The 18,292-nt window shown below is 48.9% G+C and overlaps 6 protein-coding genes across 6 annotated transcripts; 2 read left to right on the top strand and 4 right to left on the bottom strand.

The window, feature by feature from the left end:
• Nucleotides 1–358: 358 nt before the first annotated feature.
• Nucleotides 359–1,775, bottom strand: ABOM_007324 (uncharacterized protein; the record flags this gene model as incomplete). The annotated part of the gene is made up of 2 exons (XM_022534453.1): nucleotides 359–1,664; nucleotides 1,723–1,775. The coding sequence occupies 2 exons, from the start codon at nucleotides 1,773–1,775 to the stop codon at nucleotides 359–361; spliced, it is 1,359 nt and encodes a 452-aa protein (XP_022387810.1).
• An 859-nt stretch (nucleotides 1,776–2,634) lies between these two features.
• Nucleotides 2,635–3,660, top strand: gcy1 (putative glycerol dehydrogenase Gcy1; the record flags this gene model as incomplete). Its single annotated transcript, XM_022534452.1, has 3 exons — nucleotides 2,635–2,657; nucleotides 2,721–2,849; nucleotides 2,916–3,660. 3 exons carry the CDS (start codon nucleotides 2,635–2,637, stop codon nucleotides 3,658–3,660), a joined length of 897 nt encoding a protein of 298 aa, XP_022387807.1.
• Nucleotides 3,661–4,329: 669 nt separating this feature from the next.
• On the bottom strand, nucleotides 4,330–5,431 carry ABOM_007322 (uncharacterized protein; the record flags this gene model as incomplete). Its single annotated transcript, XM_022534451.1, has 2 exons — nucleotides 4,330–4,808; nucleotides 4,858–5,431. The coding sequence occupies 2 exons, from the start codon at nucleotides 5,429–5,431 to the stop codon at nucleotides 4,330–4,332; spliced, it is 1,053 nt and encodes a 350-aa protein (XP_022387811.1).
• A 308-nt stretch (nucleotides 5,432–5,739) lies between these two features.
• ABOM_007321 (uncharacterized protein) lies at nucleotides 5,740–7,667 on the top strand (the record flags this gene model as incomplete). The annotated part of the gene is made up of 2 exons (XM_022534450.1): nucleotides 5,740–5,890; nucleotides 6,943–7,667. 2 exons carry the CDS (start codon nucleotides 5,740–5,742, stop codon nucleotides 7,665–7,667), a joined length of 876 nt encoding a protein of 291 aa, XP_022387812.1.
• A 6,298-nt stretch (nucleotides 7,668–13,965) lies between these two features.
• On the bottom strand, nucleotides 13,966–15,268 carry ABOM_007320 (uncharacterized protein; the record flags this gene model as incomplete). The annotated part of the gene is made up of 4 exons (XM_022534449.1): nucleotides 13,966–13,984; nucleotides 14,047–14,496; nucleotides 14,549–14,968; nucleotides 15,225–15,268. 4 exons carry the CDS (start codon nucleotides 15,266–15,268, stop codon nucleotides 13,966–13,968), a joined length of 933 nt encoding a protein of 310 aa, XP_022387808.1.
• Nucleotides 15,269–16,438: 1,170 nt separating this feature from the next.
• manF (putative endo-1,4-beta-mannosidase) lies at nucleotides 16,439–17,998 on the bottom strand (the record flags this gene model as incomplete). The annotated part of the gene is made up of 4 exons (XM_022534448.1): nucleotides 16,439–16,737; nucleotides 16,796–16,924; nucleotides 16,973–17,767; nucleotides 17,833–17,998. 4 exons carry the CDS (start codon nucleotides 17,996–17,998, stop codon nucleotides 16,439–16,441), a joined length of 1,389 nt encoding a protein of 462 aa, XP_022387838.1.
• Between the last annotated feature and the right edge of the window lie 294 nt (nucleotides 17,999–18,292).

Genomic DNA, 18,292 nt, shown 5'->3' with positions numbered 1-18,292 from the left:
GCTCGATTACTTTCCTTTGCTCCCTTTTTTTCAAGTGATGTGGATCGTTCGTTGTCTTTGTAGCCCATAAACGTGCTGGGTCCAATATAGAGGTTGATCATGCTAGCGTTATACCCGGATTGTAGTGGATAAAGTGCCAACCTGGAGTTGCATTGGCAGTAGTGCATACAAGGCATGGCTCGATGCTCAAAGTAGGTATACAGGTAAATGATGGTTCAATTTATGTATATTTCAGTAACAGCCAATAAGGTTAAGCACACCTCGGATACACGGTGTCTGTTCGCACAAACATAAACAAAAGAAATTAGGGTAAATAAAAGACTGTCAAAGCCCGTGGAAAAGATGGAAACGCAGTTAGCTAAGAAATTGGAGGAGCACGGTTGCATTCGGCAAGAAATCGGTGTAACCCGTCCGATCCCTCATATTCAGAAGCACTGTCAGGAAATCCGGTACTGGAGATCTCATGGAAGTATGCGCGGTCACCGAGTTCGCTGATGTTGATACTTGAATACCCAGATGACGAAGAGGATTGCTGCCACGGATTCTCGCCGAACATGGTTACGTCTTCGAAACTGAGCTTCGGCCCAGAGTTTCCGAGAAGCTCTGTGTTGTTCTCTGACGACATCATAGCTTGCCAATCAACTTCTTCGGGCGCTTGTGGCTCAGCGGGCCCCTTCGAAAAGAGGTAATCCATCGTCTCCGGTGACCCGGGAACACTGGGGGCAAAGGGGAATAGAAGAGCAAGGTCAGCACCCGTACGACTATCGAAGTCCTCGTCCTGCATGATCTTCCCTCGTTGGACTCCAACCTCGTCACAGAGCCGTTCGACAGTGGCTGCGTCACACCCGGGGAATCGCACCCGGAGCGTCGACTTGTCGTGCAGCAAGATAGGCAGATCACCCAGGGTGGACAGGCGCTTGAGGTCGTTGAGCACAGCGGCCAAGTCCTTGAGAGCACGCGCAAAGTCGGCAGAGAGGAAGTCCAAAAGACCGTCCGAGTTGATGGTCTCGGAGGCGAAGGCTCCCGACGGATCAAACTTCTTCTGCAGTCCAAAAGCTGTGATGGTAGGGGAGAGCTGGAAGTCAACAAAGGATCCCGGTGCAGTCCGAGGGATTCCGGTCATCTTCCGCTCAGCCTGATCTTGAAGCGCGCTCACAGCTTTGTACTTCTTGTTTCCGCTGACATCGTCAATGCCGTCGAACCGGACCTTCTGTCCAGAGAGGAAGAATGCCCGGACACCCATGGATACATTTTGAATGACCTGAGCGGGTGCAGCTGGGCCATGGGAGAAATACCGGGCACCCCCGATCCGTCCGGCCCCTATAGTATAGCCTCCCGCCGTACGGCCGAGAGTACCACCGGTCAAGTTCGGGCGAAGGGTTGACGCAAAGGGCGCTTGAGAGGTAAGACGGCTGATGTTTGACGCAACGCGGGATGTCTTATAGGCAGCACGATCGCCTTGCAGTCCAGTCCGGAGATAAGAAACGAAGGTTCTCGCGCGAGTGGAGTAGTGGCGGCGACGGGCCTGTCGAATTGCTGCCGCACGGTTGATCGGCTGGTTTGGGGTTATGCGTGCAAAAGCTGGCTGAAATCGTAGGCTTCCATGTTGGACTTGTTCTGGAAACTTTGTCCGTATGGCTTTGCAAGCCTTCTCGTAGGCAAACCTGGGGCGGCGTTAGAACGGAGATATAGTCCGGGAAGAGTGGATAAGTGATTACTCACCTCGCTGCTCTCCAAAACTTTGGGAGCAGCAGGTGCCCGCTGGAAGGCGGCATCCTGATGCTGATGAGGAGGGATAGTCTAAATGAGACACGAAGATGGGGAAACCATCTAGGAAATGGATAACGAGGGATCCAAGGAGACGAGACGGAGGAGATGACGGATGGGTGCCTGATGATAACGGCACAACGTGGCGGTGCAGCACATGATCGCCACTGCGTCATTCGAGTCATTCCCACGTGACCCCCGGTTCCTGCCGTGCGACATTCGTACAATGACTGTCGCAATCAATTGAGCCCTCTCATAAATCCTGCTAATTCGCCGTATAAAATTCCACATAATGGAGTAAAGTGGGGCTTTTAACCAATTGTATATTTTTAAACAGTACATGCTAGTCATGGCGTGCTTTGCTATTATTTAGGTTTAAAGTCGTACCTATATAACATCGAAACACCGAAGCTATATATATTGCTTTGACACACGATAAGTGATTATCAGAGCACCCTGAACTACTCCGTACCACGGAAATCAATAGATATGATATGAATTATATATAGCCTTCAAATTCTAGTTATAACCAGTCTGTATGGGAAAAGTTTACTAGACACAGTCTCCTGATACGAGCAATTGAAATCGGGTGCTAAATTAATTGTTTCTACGGTGTTTATCTGTACAAGTATTAGTTAGTCTATTACTAGTAGGAAGAAAGTTCCCCACCCATAGAGGGGCAATTGACATCATGCCGCTGGATGGACCTGCCCTAACATTCGGTGTCTTCTGGTAGCTTATAAATTGTCTTGTTTACCCCTCGTTTATAACCTTTCGCTCGTGTTCTTTTTCTGAATTCCTTGTTCTGATTCTTAATCTTGACACGTTTCAATAAAACTTCCTTTTTTCCCTATTCAATTGCACAAAATGGCCAGCCTCCAGCACACCAAGTGAGTCCCTAGATCCTTAGGTATAGAAAAAAAATGAACATCAACTGACATGTTCCTAAACAGAAAGACCTACACCCTGAACACCGGGGCCAAGATCCCCGCCATTGGTCTGGGAACCTGGCAATCTAAGCCTAACGAGGTGCGCGAAGCCGTGAAGAATGCTCTTCTGAAGGGCTACCGCCACATCGACACGTACGTTGCCTCCTCCGTTAACTTAAACCCCACCAGGGGTACAAACACTCAAACTAACCTAACCAGCGCCCTGGCCTACGGCAACGAAGCCGAAGTCGGCCAAGGCATCAAGGACTCCGGCGTGCCGCGCGAGGAGATCTGGATCACCACCAAGCTGGACAACACGTGGCACCACCGCGTGTCCGAGGGCATTGAGTCGTCGCTGAAGGACCTGGGCGTGGACTACGTAGACCTCTACCTGGTGCACTGGCCCAGCAGCACCGACCCCAACGACAAGTCCAAGCACCTCCCGGACTGGGACTTCCTCAAGACATGGCAAGAGGTGCAGAAGCTCCCGGCCACCGGCAAGGTCCGCAACATCGGTGTCTCGAACTTCGGCATCAAGAACCTCGAGAAGCTCCTCAGTCACCCCAGCACCAAGATCGTCCCCGCCGTTAACCAGATCGAGCTGCACCCCAACAACCCCTCCCCGAAGCTGGTTGCCTACAACACCTCCAAGGGCATTCACTCGACGGGGTACTCTTGTCTCGGGTCCACGAACTCGCCCCTGTACAAGGACCCTACGCTGCTGCAGCTGGCCGAGAAGAAGGGTAAGACCCCCCAGCAGTGTCTGTTGCAGTGGGGTATTCAGAAGGGGTGGAGTGTTATCCCTAAGTCGGTGAGCAAGGAGCGCATTGATGCTAACTTTGAGCTGGATGGGTGGAACTTGACCGATGAGGAGGTCGCTCAGCTGGATAACTTGAAGGATCGCTTTAAGGTCTGTGGTGATAGCTGGCTTCCTATTAAGGTCTTCTTTGGCGATGACGAGTAGATCTTGATATTGTGATGATTACGGTCCGAGAGCATTAGAATATAGATATCCCTGAAATTGAATTGTATATACAAAGTCATCCCATGAAAAGCTCACTCAACATCTTCAAACCCTTACTAACATTCCCGGCGACGGCCGCGACTTGTCGGGAGAACTCCTGGGTCTGGTTCGCGATGGCTTCGGGTATGGGATTGTGGGCCGTCGCGATATATAGTAGATATATAGGTATCGAGGGGGTCAGTTTAGTCTGGTTATATAAAAAGGCTTTTCTAAGTCATACGTAATGTATTATAATAAGTACAATTTTGCTAATAGAATTCAGTTTAAATACCTATTGACACAGTTAGTAGGGTGCCGAAAAAAACTGCTATTACACTGTTTATCTACCGTCTACTAATGTCTACCGTCAGTAGATGTAGGCCTGTCTCTTGAGAATCGAGATATAGTACTTACTGCTTCTGTGATTGTATTATTTTTTTTATTATTTTTATAGACTTGCTCTACTATCTTAATATATCTACTATATCTATATAAGTCCGGTCTCTCTCTCTCCTAAATTACTATATATTCGCTTTTCTTTTTGTTCTTTTCTATCTTGTCGTATCCAGTCTATTGTTATTTTTTTTGAGATACTAAATTATTTAATAATTATTATTCTTCAGTATAACACTATTGAATTCTCTCTCTTGAATCATCCTTTTGATAAAGAGGATAGAGCTCGAATCCTTTAACTTTCTGCAGGATTGTGTTGACCTTTCGAGCCAGCATATCCAATTCCATCTCAAGAGGGCATGCATTACCAGCGCCACAACTATGTCCCAAGGTGGCTTTTGCACCAGAGATACGCAAGGCAATAGTCTCTGCAGAACAAATTCGAAACGGCTGTACAGAGGGCCAGAGCTCGGATTTCCTCAAAGCTGAAAAATATTCCGCCACGCGGTAGTCAGCGGTGCAATATTTGACGCAGAGTTGTTGGTTGCGGCAGGCATGACACCTTCCTGCTGAGTTTGGGTATGTTCTTCCACAGCGCACACAAACTAGCCCCTGCATCTCAAAGCCTCTTTGGTTATTTCTCAAGGAGCCCTCAAGGGATTGCAATTCATGCATGATTTCCTGCTGAAGGTTCTCAATGTGATCCGCTAAATCGCCTGCCTATGGTCAGACAATTAGGTTTAGAGAGATAGAAAAAGGTTGTACCCTTAGTAGCATCCGGTAGGAGCTTTAGAATATCAATACCCTGCCATTTGATGATAAATTCAGGTGAAAGTTGAGTCTGAGCACTCGCGGATAGCCGGGAAAATTGATCTTTCTCACGGAAAAGGTGTGCAGAGAGTAGAAGATAGCCATACTCCTCATCAGTCGTAATGGGTTGACAGTCATAGAACCACTTAAAGATCCACGGTCGGAGGGCCTTAATACAATCATACTTGTCACAGTGGATGGCCATAAGAGCAAGTCTCTCTGCATTCATTTGATCCTCCCCACTGCCTTTATAATGTAGAATCCCAAGTATAGTCCTCATGCAAGCTGGATCATCATCATGAAGAGAGATTGTAGGGCAGTGAGACTCTGTTATCTGCTTTCCCTCGCGAAAACCTGGACCTAATAATTTTGCAAGAACTGCGGATCCTAAGCTAAGAACCTTGGATGACACAAGGAACCGTCGAGTATTCTGGCCTTCAATAGATAAAATGAGGTTTCCGTCTGGATCGAGCGACTCAAGGTCCTGCTGCTCATCGGATTTGGTATAGCCGGAATCTTGACCTGACATTCTGATCTCCCAGATAATATACTGCCTAGACTTCAAGAATAGTAGCTTATTCCTTGAATCAATGCCGTCCTTAAAATTGAACTGATAAATACAGATTATACAGTTCACAATTTGCTCATCATCTTTACGTCATGCCCAAAGGAGAGCCACGGCTCGTGTTGCAGTATGCACGTTCAGTGAGCCAGGGTACGGTTATGGACGAAAAGTGCAGCAGTCTGAAGTATATGGTCATCAGGCTCAGGAAGACGATGGATATTATGGCCTCTCACTAGCTGAAGAAAGCTCTTACCAACCTCCTCTTGGGAAAGATGCCAGCCGCCATCAGAATTCAAGAAGACAACCTTGCCATTATGCCTCAGCTGAATTATTTTGCACGCATCCGTCTCACACTCCTAGCGGTATTCAAATATATAAGTGTATCCCCCGTCGATTCTGCTGTTGAGAATTTGATCTGGCACTGTGCGATTGCCGGCGCTGGATAGTTCTTTTCTTCGCCGCGATAATGTGAAATCAAAGATGAAATTGGAACAGTGATAGGCAAGCAGTTAGGACGAGCGATATGTCTGGGTTTAATAGTGTACAGTAGAAAATATCCTTGCCACTGTGGATTTCTTTAATATATTCTTATCTTTCTATTGAGAGGTAATCAAGCTTTTGAAGCTACTGTCCACAGCAAGAAATTTATTCTCCAAGGATAAGTATCTGCTGATAATCTACCTTATAATAGCACAAAGTAAATATTCATACTACAGTGTCCTCTATATTTTTTGTTTATATTTTGGATATATCCTAAGAAGCTGCTATTTTTCTAATAGTGCTATATATATATATTTAATTGGGCTCGACCTCCAAAAGCAACAGGGCACAGTTCTACATAAGCAATAGGGCGAAGTTGACGTGGTATAGGCTGATTTAGTGGTTAGTCTTAGGGCTACAGTTTCTCTTCGACATCCTGGCCCCAGTGATCTTGGCACGCTGTTGAACATGGAGGTTTATGGAGATCGGACGCAGCCACTGAGAGCCCATGTCCCAGTCTATGTGGCAGGCAACTATTTTGGAGTTTACAGGATAAAGGACTAAGCCGTGCGCCGCACTTGATCTGGGTTGTCAAGGTCGACTTGGTTAAGGAAGGGGATCTGGGCTTCATGCCGACTTATGTTCGCTGACGGACCTAGTACTTTTACACACAACGCATCAACTGGCAGTCTAGACGTGTCGACGACCCCTCGCGACCGCTCCCACTTCTCGGCCAAAGACATCGTTGACTACCTATGGGCAACGCTTGGTCTACCTGCCGCATCTCTGGAAAAACTTCAGCTCCCTAGCCGCGGCCCTTGGCTTGCCTTCCTCCTTTAAAGTTGCCCACCTTGCACAGACATCGATCGGCCTTTCGGCCTTGTTGGCTGTGCAAATATACGCCCATCGCATCAACTCAGCTCTGCCCACAGTGGCAGTGCCCTTGTAACATGCAACGATTGAGTTCAAGTCTGAGAGACTGTATACCCTGGCAGACAAGGCCGCCTCGTCGCCATGGGGTCCTATCGGCGGCTTACACAAGACCTCCGATGGTTATGTCCGCGTACACGACTCCTTCTCCAATCATCGTGACGGTGCTCTGGCTCTAGTCGGGTGCCAACCGAATGCCACCCGCGCGGAACTAAGCTCCAGAATCGAAAGATGGCGCTCTGTCGACCTCGAGGCTGCTGCATTCGACAATCGCGTTGTCATTTCCGCTCTTCGATCTTATTCCCAATGGGGTGTACCTCCCCAAGCGCAGAAGGTCGCCGACTTCCCCATCGCCTTACGCAAACTCTGCGATGGACCTACTGGACGTCCTTCTACTATGCAATCACGGCCTGATAAGGCCCTTCGCGGACTGCAGGTTCCCGAGCTCTCCCGGGTGATCGCTGCGCCTCTCTCTGGCCGAACGCTAGCTGCACATAGTGCCGATGTTGTCTGGGTGACCAGCCCTAACCTCCCCGATCTCCCAACTATGGATCGCGACTTCCACCGAGGCAAGCGTACAATCCAGCTTGATCTGAACACCTCACCGGACCAGAACAAACTATCTCAGCTCCTCGAGGACGAATACGTATTTGGAAACCCGCGAAACAGGCTCCCGAGAGATGACTGCTATTCGGCACTTGGCTTCGATCGAGGGCGTGGAAGTTGGCTGGGATATAATGCCCAAGCCTCTGGGCTCGGACAAGATAAAATGGCTGTAGGGGTGGGCTAGCACCCCTATTAGTTTATGGGATATTATTACTTGAGCATTTTTCTCAACACAACCTGCAGACAATAGAGTAGCTATGGTTTGAACCGCATTGTATTTCAATTTTGAAAGAATCCAAATACATGACCAAATCAACGTCGACGTCAGGTTATAAAACTGTTGGCACCTACCTTCTCTGGCAATCTTGTGACCGCAGACATAATCACCGAGGCGAAGCTCCTGTTCTCATTACGATAGATGCTGGCATGACCACCCTTTGAGGAGAGCCGCTGTTGCGGAGTGGCCGCTACGAGCCTCCGTATAGACTGCCAACCCATTAATGCATGCCGACGACAATTCTCCGGCCCGAGGAGATAGTAGCACGGTCGCTCCATAATGTGCGCCAAGCAGTACTTTTGCAGTCATCTACTGACGTGTGAGTGTTGATCGGCAATTGTTGTTTGTCACCACAACACTCGCAGAACTTTTATTGGGCCTGTACCATGGCGTGCAGCAGCGGTCCGAGCTGCTTTTGGTACTACGCTGTAGGTACCCTGGAGGTCACTCGGGTGGGTCTTGGATGTCACATACTACCACCATCGCTTGCTAGAATCTGAACGCTATTCCCTGCGACCTCCAAGAGCTATGGCCTCTGATATTGGATAGCCACTGCTGGATCGAGTAGTCCTTTCAGCGAATCTTGTTCCAGGATCAGGATCCTTTCGATAGAACTGTGGCGCGTAAGGGATTGATCTGCTTCACCACTTCATCAATGCATGCAGGCAATGTCGAGCGTCTGGTTCAGGCAGAGGCAGCCACGGCCACTCCGGAAATGTACCACGCGTGAGCGGAAGGCCGGAATTCATCAGATTGTGGAGGTATGATGTGTTCGAGAGCACTATAGGTTCCCCCAACACCACTTTGTACCATGTAAACTTTCGGAATCCCCGTCTTCCCGCCAGCCACACCTTCTATCATAAAAGGTAGTATCCACCCCAAACATAACACGGACATGACTTTCAGAATACTTCAATGGTTGCCCAATATGTTGTGAACTTTTGCTGACGGTCCGTGCCGCCCCCCTGTCTTCCGAATCACCCATTCAGATCCCACGTCGTTCACCTTCCTGCATATCCGATGCGGGGCTAAGAAAGTCAAGATAGAGGGTAGTGTGCTGCCAATCCCAGATCATGGAAAGACGGTTTCATATCCTCGGAAATGTTCCTACGTGCGGAGAGATGAGTTCGCCTGGCTGCCCTCATTTAATGCAATGTATCTCGTACCTCGCGAGCCTGGCAGCGGCACATAGTCCCTAGGCTACTCCAATCCAGCCATTTGTTGGGCAGGGCGCCTGGGATTGGGATGATGGTTATCATACCTTAATATCTTCGAATGATACTCTTACAATATCACCGCATGGAGGCGATGGTTCGGCGTAGTGAGCCTCTCAATTGAACATTATAGCCTTTTTAGCTTGGTGGCTTAGCCCAACCTTTCTGAGGTCGTAGAGCTATTTGATGTCTACCTAAATTGACTTTTATTGCGAAATTTTAGCACAAGATGCCGCCACACGTTCCCAAGTCTATTACAACCATGTTCAGGCTTTGTGGCCAGTAACATTCGGCTACTGTATTTCTTTGGACAGGTATCTTATGGCGCATGGGCTTCTGTCATCTAGCTGAGGAGATGGACCATAGACGGGGTTGTGCCAGTGACCGGCAGGGAATGCCATGCATTAGGTTTCTGAAGCTTTACCAACCATGCCCCTCGTGCCTAATTCATCTCTGGAGGAGGCAACCACTCAACCTACCCGATGGACCGGCGACCGGATAAGTAGTTACATTTTGGGTCAGGCAGCTTTGGATACGTCATACTCCTTTTGGGATAGGCGTACAAGATTAGAAGGCCATCATAGAATCACCAGACAGTGCCTGCGCGGCGCAAGGACAGGCATGAGGGGGTGAGAAGCTAGCATCTTACAGGACCACCTACAGTGGGTCCTAGGACAGTTGGGGGAAACGAATGGCGCAATACTGATGTCGTAGTGGAGGGGAGCGGGATTTGATATATGCACGGTATCTTCGCTTGGGTGGGCTTTTCTGGAGAGTGGCAGAGTATTCCACTTCTTGTCTCTGTATATCGACGGGTGGCACTCGCCAATCACTTAACCTATCTGCTACTGGCCCCCTCAAAAGGCCCGACCTCGAGCTATTACCTGTGAAAATGCAACTAATGCCTTGCCTTCATGCAAGAATGAGTGGTCCTTGCGGGGTCATTCAGCTTCTCTGTCACACATGAATAGCAATCTTGGGATATTATTGATTTCCACAAATGCATGAAGGAACCAGAAAGTACCGAGCAGTGCAGCAGAGCTGATCGTATGGACGATTGGTAAGGTATAAATATCTCGGATTGAACCCTTCACCAAGTCATCAAAAAGAATTCATTTCTCAGTCAACCACGCAATTAGTGAATCGACCGTACTGTGAGTACGCTTTCCACATTCCTTTATGGCACATGGTTGACTTATTTCTCCACAGCCAACTCTATCTATCCAAATGGCTACAAGAGACGATATCGTTCTTACCAATAACGACACCCGCGCACTCCGCGTCGAAGTGCCCAAGGATGGCCTCCTCGTCTTCCGTGCTCGAAGCTTCCGACCAGCTGTTCTCACCGAAGACCAGAACACAACCCTGGAGCTCGACACGGCGAAGATGTCCTCCTCCACATCTCCCTCCGTGCCGAGAAACGCCTTGTTCTCGACAGCCGCAAGGCCGGAGAGGACTGGGGAGCCAGAAGAGAGGTCGTCGATGGTATCCAGCTAAACCGCAGTAGCCCGACTATCACCATCTTCAACCACGGTGAAAACGGGTACCAAGTTCTGTTCGATTACCAGACCGTCGCCTTCTACCGGAAGGGATTTGCCCCCAATAAGGAGATTTCTTCAGTTCGTTACGCCACAAGTCCAGCGGGTGCAGAGGGTGCGCTTGGGAAAGAGGTCAATGTGTTTAGCTTTGAACGGCTTGGGGATTTCACGGCTCCTTGAATACAAGCGAGGCGTGATAGGGGGATGACAGCCTTTGTGTGGTTTTTATCCTGATAGTGGTTTTCCCACACATGCGTGTGAATGCAGAGGCGTCCTGTTCTCTTAGCGTATATCCTATCTAAATCTATGTTAGCTGGTTTGAATGTTTTTCGCGATACACCCGTGTCGTTGTTAGACATCGCCAAAACAAAACCCGCGGGTTAATCTCTTTCTTGACGGATTTCAAATCAAGATTCAAGGATATCAATCCGTGTATTAATTTACTAACAGGCAAGACCGGCCTTTTGAGTTTTGAAACAACCCTAAATAGCCCATGATGTGCGCTAACTTCAAAATGATATACATTCGTGATCCTATGGTAGGATGGCATCAGGGACTTGGCTTCATCACGCCTTTGTTGGATAGATAGCCTATTTCAAGTCCCATTGTCGTGAATGACTCTAACCCTAGTTACCCTAGTTACCCTACCTAGCAGCTTTCTCCTGGGCTTGGTGCTTGCGAGAAAACCTTTTGGTCGTTCTCCAAGGCTCTCTTTATATTAGTTTGTTAACTTCTTGTACTTCAAATGATGTAGTGTGCTACTCTAGTATCGCTGTAATAGTTTCCAGCGTCCTTGCGAGATTGTGATATGTCGAGTATGCGTCCTGACGCCTCATTTTCAATCTCAGATGTAACATCAAAAGGCAATATATCCTGTCAAGCATTGTCTTGGTGCGCAATGCCCCACCGAAGGAAGCCTACAGTATGTGTAAATGTGGCATCGTGTTCCAATAGGAATGCTATTGCTTTGGTCACGCTTACAGTTGTGTTGATTCTGTTCTTTTCTTCTATGATGAATTGTATCTCTGCTTTCTTTACTTACTTAGATTGAGAGATCGTTTTAGGAATTGCTATTAGCTTTCTCAATATACAAGTATCTTCTTCTACCGCATTATCTAGGCCACAATCTCTTGGACAGGAGTATATCAACGACATAACAAGACATTTCGCAGACTTCAAGAGGGCAGAGAATTGCCAAGAACGGCCACTGCATCGTGCAAGTCCAGTTCCTGCAGGTTCCCATATTTGAACAATACTTTCAAGGCCGCGTAGTCCTTCAGCTCTACTGCCTTGAACACCATTTCCTGTGACAGCTTGATATCCACTTTGTGCTCAATGAAAGTCTGCAGGATCGATCCATGGCACGCGTTAAAGGCACCCATGACGAGATCGTGCGTCACCTCGATCTTGAAATTGCTTTCCAGGATCAGGTCAAGAATAGCAATGTAACCCGAATCTTTAAGAATATTCGTGGTTGACATCACGGCATTCAAGATTTCCTGGCACTTGTTCGCATCTTTCACTCTAGCAAAGAGGTATTCTAAGTCTGTTGACTCTAGATAATGCCAATCTGCGGCGTTGATGAACATCTCGGGACACACTTCGACGTGGGGAGCGAGATTCCAGAGCAGTTTCAGCATGTCGGTGGTACATTGGGCATTCCCTGATGCCTCAATGAGTATTTCCTCGGATATGACAGGGCGGCTTAGTGTCAAGAGATGTTTCATTACCGCCAGGCTTCCCTTGGCCGCGGCTTGCAATAAAAGGGACGGGGTAGCCTCGGTAATTGAACATCTGTCGAGAACTAGACTCAGTGTCCTGACGTTGCCTGACCCAGCCGCAGTATAAGCATGTGTTTCATTGAAGGCAAGATGGCCGAATCGAGTCTCAAGCATCTGTATAATCTCGTAACCTGCAAGGTCATTCCGCACAATCCCGTCGATTACTTCCGCAGATGGCTTCTCGACCGCAGCATATCGATGCAGCAGAAGCTTTGTCATCTCATCGCCATATCGACGATTCTTAACCGCGCCAAGCAGGAGTCGATTTGATATCACCGTCAACCCGTGTCGATCCAGGAGCGTTGGTATCGTTTCGTCGTACTCTAGGAACCTTAATGCGCTCTCTATCACAGCACCTGTAGTCTCCATCTCTCGGCTGTCCTCTAGGATAATATCCAGAATGGTGTTCCCTTTCATCGAGTTCTTCGTGAAAGCAATCAAATTCTGTTCTGGAATCTTCAGACCAGGCTTCATCCCAAGCAGCGCTTGGAGCGTGTCTGGATTTCCCCATGTGTTTTCCGCGCAACGCAGCATCATCTGAAGCCACAGGTCATCATCCAATGGACAGTCCATTAGTGATACAAGGAGCTTGACCATTGCGCTCCCATCATAAATATTCTTCGCACCACCAGCGATCACCTCGGGTGTCAGCTGGCCTCCGGCCTCAAGGAGTAGCTTAAAAGGAGCCGACATCCCCCATTCAACGGCACGTTGAAGAATATTCTGGGTGACCGGCCATCCGCGATCAAGAAGCATCTTCACCATCTCGCAACTCGGGTTGCTTTCAATGGCTTTCGCCATGGCTGCCTCGGTTACTTTGATCGACCCAGCACGGTCCAACAAAAGCTCCATTTTCAATCTCATGCTTTCTTCTCCATCTCCCAGATATCCCAGCATTGCGATGGCGTCACATGTGATAATAGATGGATTATTCTTATCGAGGATATCTTCCAGAGCATCAATCTCGATAGGACCAATGGCATTAACCAGAATTTGGGGAGTGATGGCAACATCAGGAGCGCGACTTAGCAGTGCTTCGATAGCCCCATAGAACCAGCCACATTTTTCAATCAATTCTGCTGTGATGTGAAGATCCTTGTTATGATCAAGCAAGAGGTCGAATATCTCCTTGTCTGCCCGGCTTGCACGAACGATAACTCTCTCTGTGATCAGGCTAGGCTCGATAAGACTCAAGAACCACCGGAGTGCCTCTATATCATTATTCTGGACCAAGGCGCTCAGGACGCGCTTTTGCAGCATTTGGTTTTTCATTTCACCCATCAGAAACTGCAGAATATCATAGTGTCCGTGGGTTGCGGCCGCTATGATACATTGTTCTTGGACGTCGACGTCGAGATCACGGTACTGGTCCATGCGAAGAATCTCCCCAAAACCGAAGACGCATGAAAGTAAGAACCCCCTGTCTCGGGATCGGTGGTAGTTTCGTAATAGCTTCAGCATGTGGCTACTTTCCGTACTTTCCATCCTTCGGCGTTGGCGCGATCGCACCCAGCAGTTCAATGGGCAGTTTGGTCCTGAATCGTTGAACAGAAAATAGCGGAGCAATTGGGAAAGACGCAGCGTATCGTTTGCTCGGTTGTCTTCTCCAGCGCATGCACAATGTTCGGCCCAGTTACGCAAAGCGTAATCATGTATGCCCCTCTGGTAAGAGTCAGTCTCGGGCAAAGTTACTGTAGCGTTCGCAGCAAGACCGAGATGTCCCAGGAATCGATCTGCATCTTGCGATCCATACGCCCTGACCAACTGGAGGAGGCAAACCTCTGCGGTGAACCTGTTACTCACTTCGCTGCAGTATTCAGGCTTGGTTTCTAAGAACTCCCGCACAGAAAGGTGGGCGAAGCGGAAAGTATGACTACCCTCCTCTGTTGTGTCGAAGACCACGAAACCAGCCAAGAGATTCGAGATATCATCCTCGCTGATCTCAGAAGCCTCGATATTCACGAAACTTGTGATTGCCCGAGAGAAGTCCTTCCAAACGAGAACCCAGGTTGCACAGAGCATCCATCTTAGCGTGTTCTGGAATACAGCCACAGCCGTTCCCCGAGTATCTGTAAGCGCATTCTGATAAAGCTGCTCGTAGAGGTCGCTCAGAGGGCGCGGGGTCTCAGATAGAGCATTTCGGATATCTCTCTCTGTACGGATCCAACCAAGACTCTGCAACTTCAACTGCGCCCATCGAAACCTAAAACGGATAAGTATGTATGTCATTGCAATATTAGAAATGCTTAGCTCACACCCCGTCAGCCTTAGAGACGACATCTTCCTTGATTAAAACCTTTAGCTGCTCTCTTTCCCGTCCTTCGATATCGGCAAGCAACTGGTTCTCTGTGACTAGTCTGTCCGTCTCCGTATTGACAAATCTCACAATATCAGATACATTATCTAGGCATGTCACTTGGATTCCAGGATATGACTGAAGATGTAGTCGCAAGCCAGGCTCCTCACGCGAAGTGACAAAGACCTTTACGAGGCTAGTCGATTCGTCAGTAATGTACTTCAGTTCGTTGACGATCTCAGCCCGCTCGTCCATGCCACTCTCATCTAGAGCATCAACCACAATCATAGTCCTAGAGTAAGCCTCTGTCAGCTCCTTGATTAGGTCAGAAAGTTCTCGCAGATCAGGTGTACTCGTAGAGTCCTCATCAGAGTGCATCCTATGAAAGAAAGCGACCGTCTTCAGGGCCAGCGGCTCCTCTAAAGACTGGATCGAGAGTTGACGTGCAATACACCCAAGAATGTCTTTCGCTTTCGCACGTTGTGGCTCGGTCGTGCTACAGGAGCAATAGAAGTAGGCATGAGCAACATTTAGGCTCACCCTGGAGACCTCCAAGCATTCTTCAATGACTGCCGATGCTATGCAGCTCTTGCCGGTGCCTTGGGTACCATGTAGCCAGAACAAGGAGCTCGTACTCTCGTCTTTCCACCTGGTGAAGGCTTCGTGCTGTAGAACCCATTGACACGTCCCGTCTAGTACTCTCGATTTTATTGCTCTGTGGTGGTCGAGATATGGCTGTGTAGATAGCCAATTCAAGATATGCATCCGCTGTGTACCTTTGCATATTAGGCTGATATCATCTGGTAAATAGGAGAACACTCACTATCTAAAGTATCCTCGGGGTTGTCTCGCTCAGACGCCATTTGGGACGTTGATTGTTCCGTCTGTTTCAGCGTATCACACAAACGGAACTTATGTTTCTCTGCCAGACGATCAGTCTTTCACGTTCTTGGTTGTGACCGCATTCATAACCTTACCCAACGAAAGCGCCGAAAGAAGAGCAATGATATCAACGTTGACCATGCCAATATACTGGGCTATATATAATAGGACACAGGCCTGAGGTAAGTCAAGTACTCACTTTCCACTTAATCCAAGCTCATACTTCGAGCACCTCTTTCGCTTGGTCGGGATGGTCATGCTTTATTTTATTTATGATTTCGCAATGCGTGGACAGCCAACCTGTAGGACGCCGAAATCGTCAAAGATGATGTGGAGAGGAAAGAATGAGGCTGATGCCTGGCAGGCATCCAAGTGGGGACGGTGGTTTTCAAGCCCTAGCGAAGGCGCTGCGTTAGCTTCTGGGGCCGATCATAGCCTGGGTAGGATATATGTGGTCTGTTATACCAGGTATCGATCCTCCTAGTGGATCACGACCCACAGTACTTTCAGGTATCGGCTACTTAGGACTATGTTCTGATCCAAGCTGTATATTTTACAATTTTAGTTGTTGTGGCCTGCCGTTGAGACAATTGGGCGAAAGCTGAAAGATTTAACATTAACGTAAGGTACTAAGGCAGCAACACGGAGGTCGAACTCAGTGCAGTGCTGAAGTAGATTACATGGATATCAGACTATGATACCATTCAGCCTTGGCGACGATTGCTTTCTGAATTTTAAAAGTGAATTGCTTCCTATGGGCTATGGATACCTTCAATCTGACATTCAGACTGGATAGCAGAGTTGCTGCACCCGACAAGATCAAAACAAATAGCAAAAGCGATCCTTAATGGAAGAAGAGAATGGTAGAAGGGAAGCAGTGCAGATGGTCCAAAACCGACACTGCGGGAATAGCCAATTCCCTAATCATACGGTCATCATTGACCTCTCATCGACACTTTGCGCCTACTTAGTTCTTGTTGACATTTTCCAAGTGGTCCATAACGGCGCACTTCCAATCATCGGTGCCGTAGTAGATGGTGTACTGATCGTTGGGAGACACGCCCGTGGACAGCTTCTGACCATACTGCCAGAACAGATCGGCGGCGGTGCCCGAGCTCAGCGAGGTCTTTTGCCACTTCAGTTCGTCGGTACAATGATTGCCCTTCATGCCATACTCCTCGAACAGACATGGCTTGCCGGCAGCCTTGCAGGCCTTGGCGTGGTTCTCAACCCATCCATTGCCCCAGGCGTTGTCCTTGATACCCCCTGCAAGAGTAAGTTAGACTTCGTTTATATGCTAATGGATACCATGGTAGTCACTCACAGTCAGTGGTGTAAAGGTGGAGCGTTCCGAAGTCAATGTCCGGGATAGCCAGGTTCTTCTCGAAGTCGTTTCCTTCGGTGGTGGAGTACGGGTACGACTGATCAGAGCCAATGGTCAAGCCCATGCCCTCTAAATAAAGATTAGTCACGTTCTACTATATATCATCAATATGCGTACCATCACCCAAGGCGACCATGTGGTTGGCATCCAGAGACTTGATGTAAGCGCTGGTCTTAGTGGCCCAACCGTGGATAACATCAGGGCTGCATCCGCTGCAGCGAGGCTCATTGCCCAACTCCCAAGCGAAGATCGCAGGAGAATCCCTGTACCGAGAAACAACGGCCTTAATATAGGCCTGGTACACACTCTGGATCTTCTCGTTGGTGAACCACTCAGTCTTGCTGCCGCCGTAGGCAGTGACGTAGGCGTTAAATCCACCGTAGTCGTCCCAGCTGTTCACGAAAGGAATGATGAGCTTGACGCCGTGCTTCTCAGCGGCAGCAACCACATAGTCCAGACGCTGGAGACCGTCTTTGCCGGTGTTGATGGTGGAGGTGCCCTTCGCCTTGTCGTGGAGCTGGAAGTAGACCGTTCCGGGGCTGGGAGCGGTGTTCACATCGTTGAAGCCCCAGACACGAAGGATCTTCAATCCGGTTTGCTCCAAATGGTCGAACACGGCGTCGATGTCCGCATCGTTCATTTGGAACGGGAGCCAGTAGGAGTTTGTGCCAGCGAAGTACTTGGTCTCGCCGTCAATCGAGAATTGCACTCCATCCGCCTTGGCGAAGGACCCGCTGCCCGTCGGGCGAGGTGCTGGAGAGGCGGACGACGAAGACGGCAGGGGAGTGGACTTCGACGACGCTGTCGAAATTGACTTGTTGATGCCCGTACTGACGGATGCAGTGATGGACACCGAAGGAGTGACAGACGGCGTGGGAGTGCTCGACACGGCCGCAGTCGTGGACTCGGCACCTTGGAGATACGGGTTAGATTTGGTTCGTTCTTGGCACGGACAGGGTAAGTCAGTTTTTTCTTACCAGGCACGCAATGGCTAAACCACTCGCTCAGCTCCTCGCATGTCCATCCCGAAGGACACGCAGATGAGCCGGAGAAGGACTTGCCTCCACACTGTGCCCAGGGACCAGCCTGGGCCGACGCAGCTCCCACCACAGACAGGAGTGCGATAGACGAAAAGGAACGCATTATGAGAAAAGAGCGAAAGAAGAAAAAGAAGGAAGGAAAGGATTTAAAGAAAGTTATCGTTTTGTCGAGCAGAACGGCAGGGACTCGGGGCCATCGCGAGCTGCTTTATAGTTTGTGAGGCCGACGATGTGTCTGTCAAGCCGAGACTATCCACGACTCCTTGAAACCTTGAGAAATTAGGGGAACGCTGTCATCCTATCTAATGTCCATCGGACTTAGTATCAATTGACGCATTCGACGTTCTGCTTCGAGCTGTTTTGGTCTGATTTTGGTCAGTGGAATCCACATGGCGGA

Source organism: Aspergillus bombycis, assembly GCF_001792695.1.
Source record: "Aspergillus bombycis strain NRRL26010 chromosome Unknown contig00060, whole genome shotgun sequence".
In the NCBI taxonomy this organism is placed as follows: domain Eukaryota; kingdom Fungi; phylum Ascomycota; class Eurotiomycetes; order Eurotiales; family Aspergillaceae; genus Aspergillus; species Aspergillus bombycis.
The sequence above is the reverse complement of the archived record's forward strand: the minus strand, read 5'-3'. Positions and strand labels throughout refer to the sequence as shown.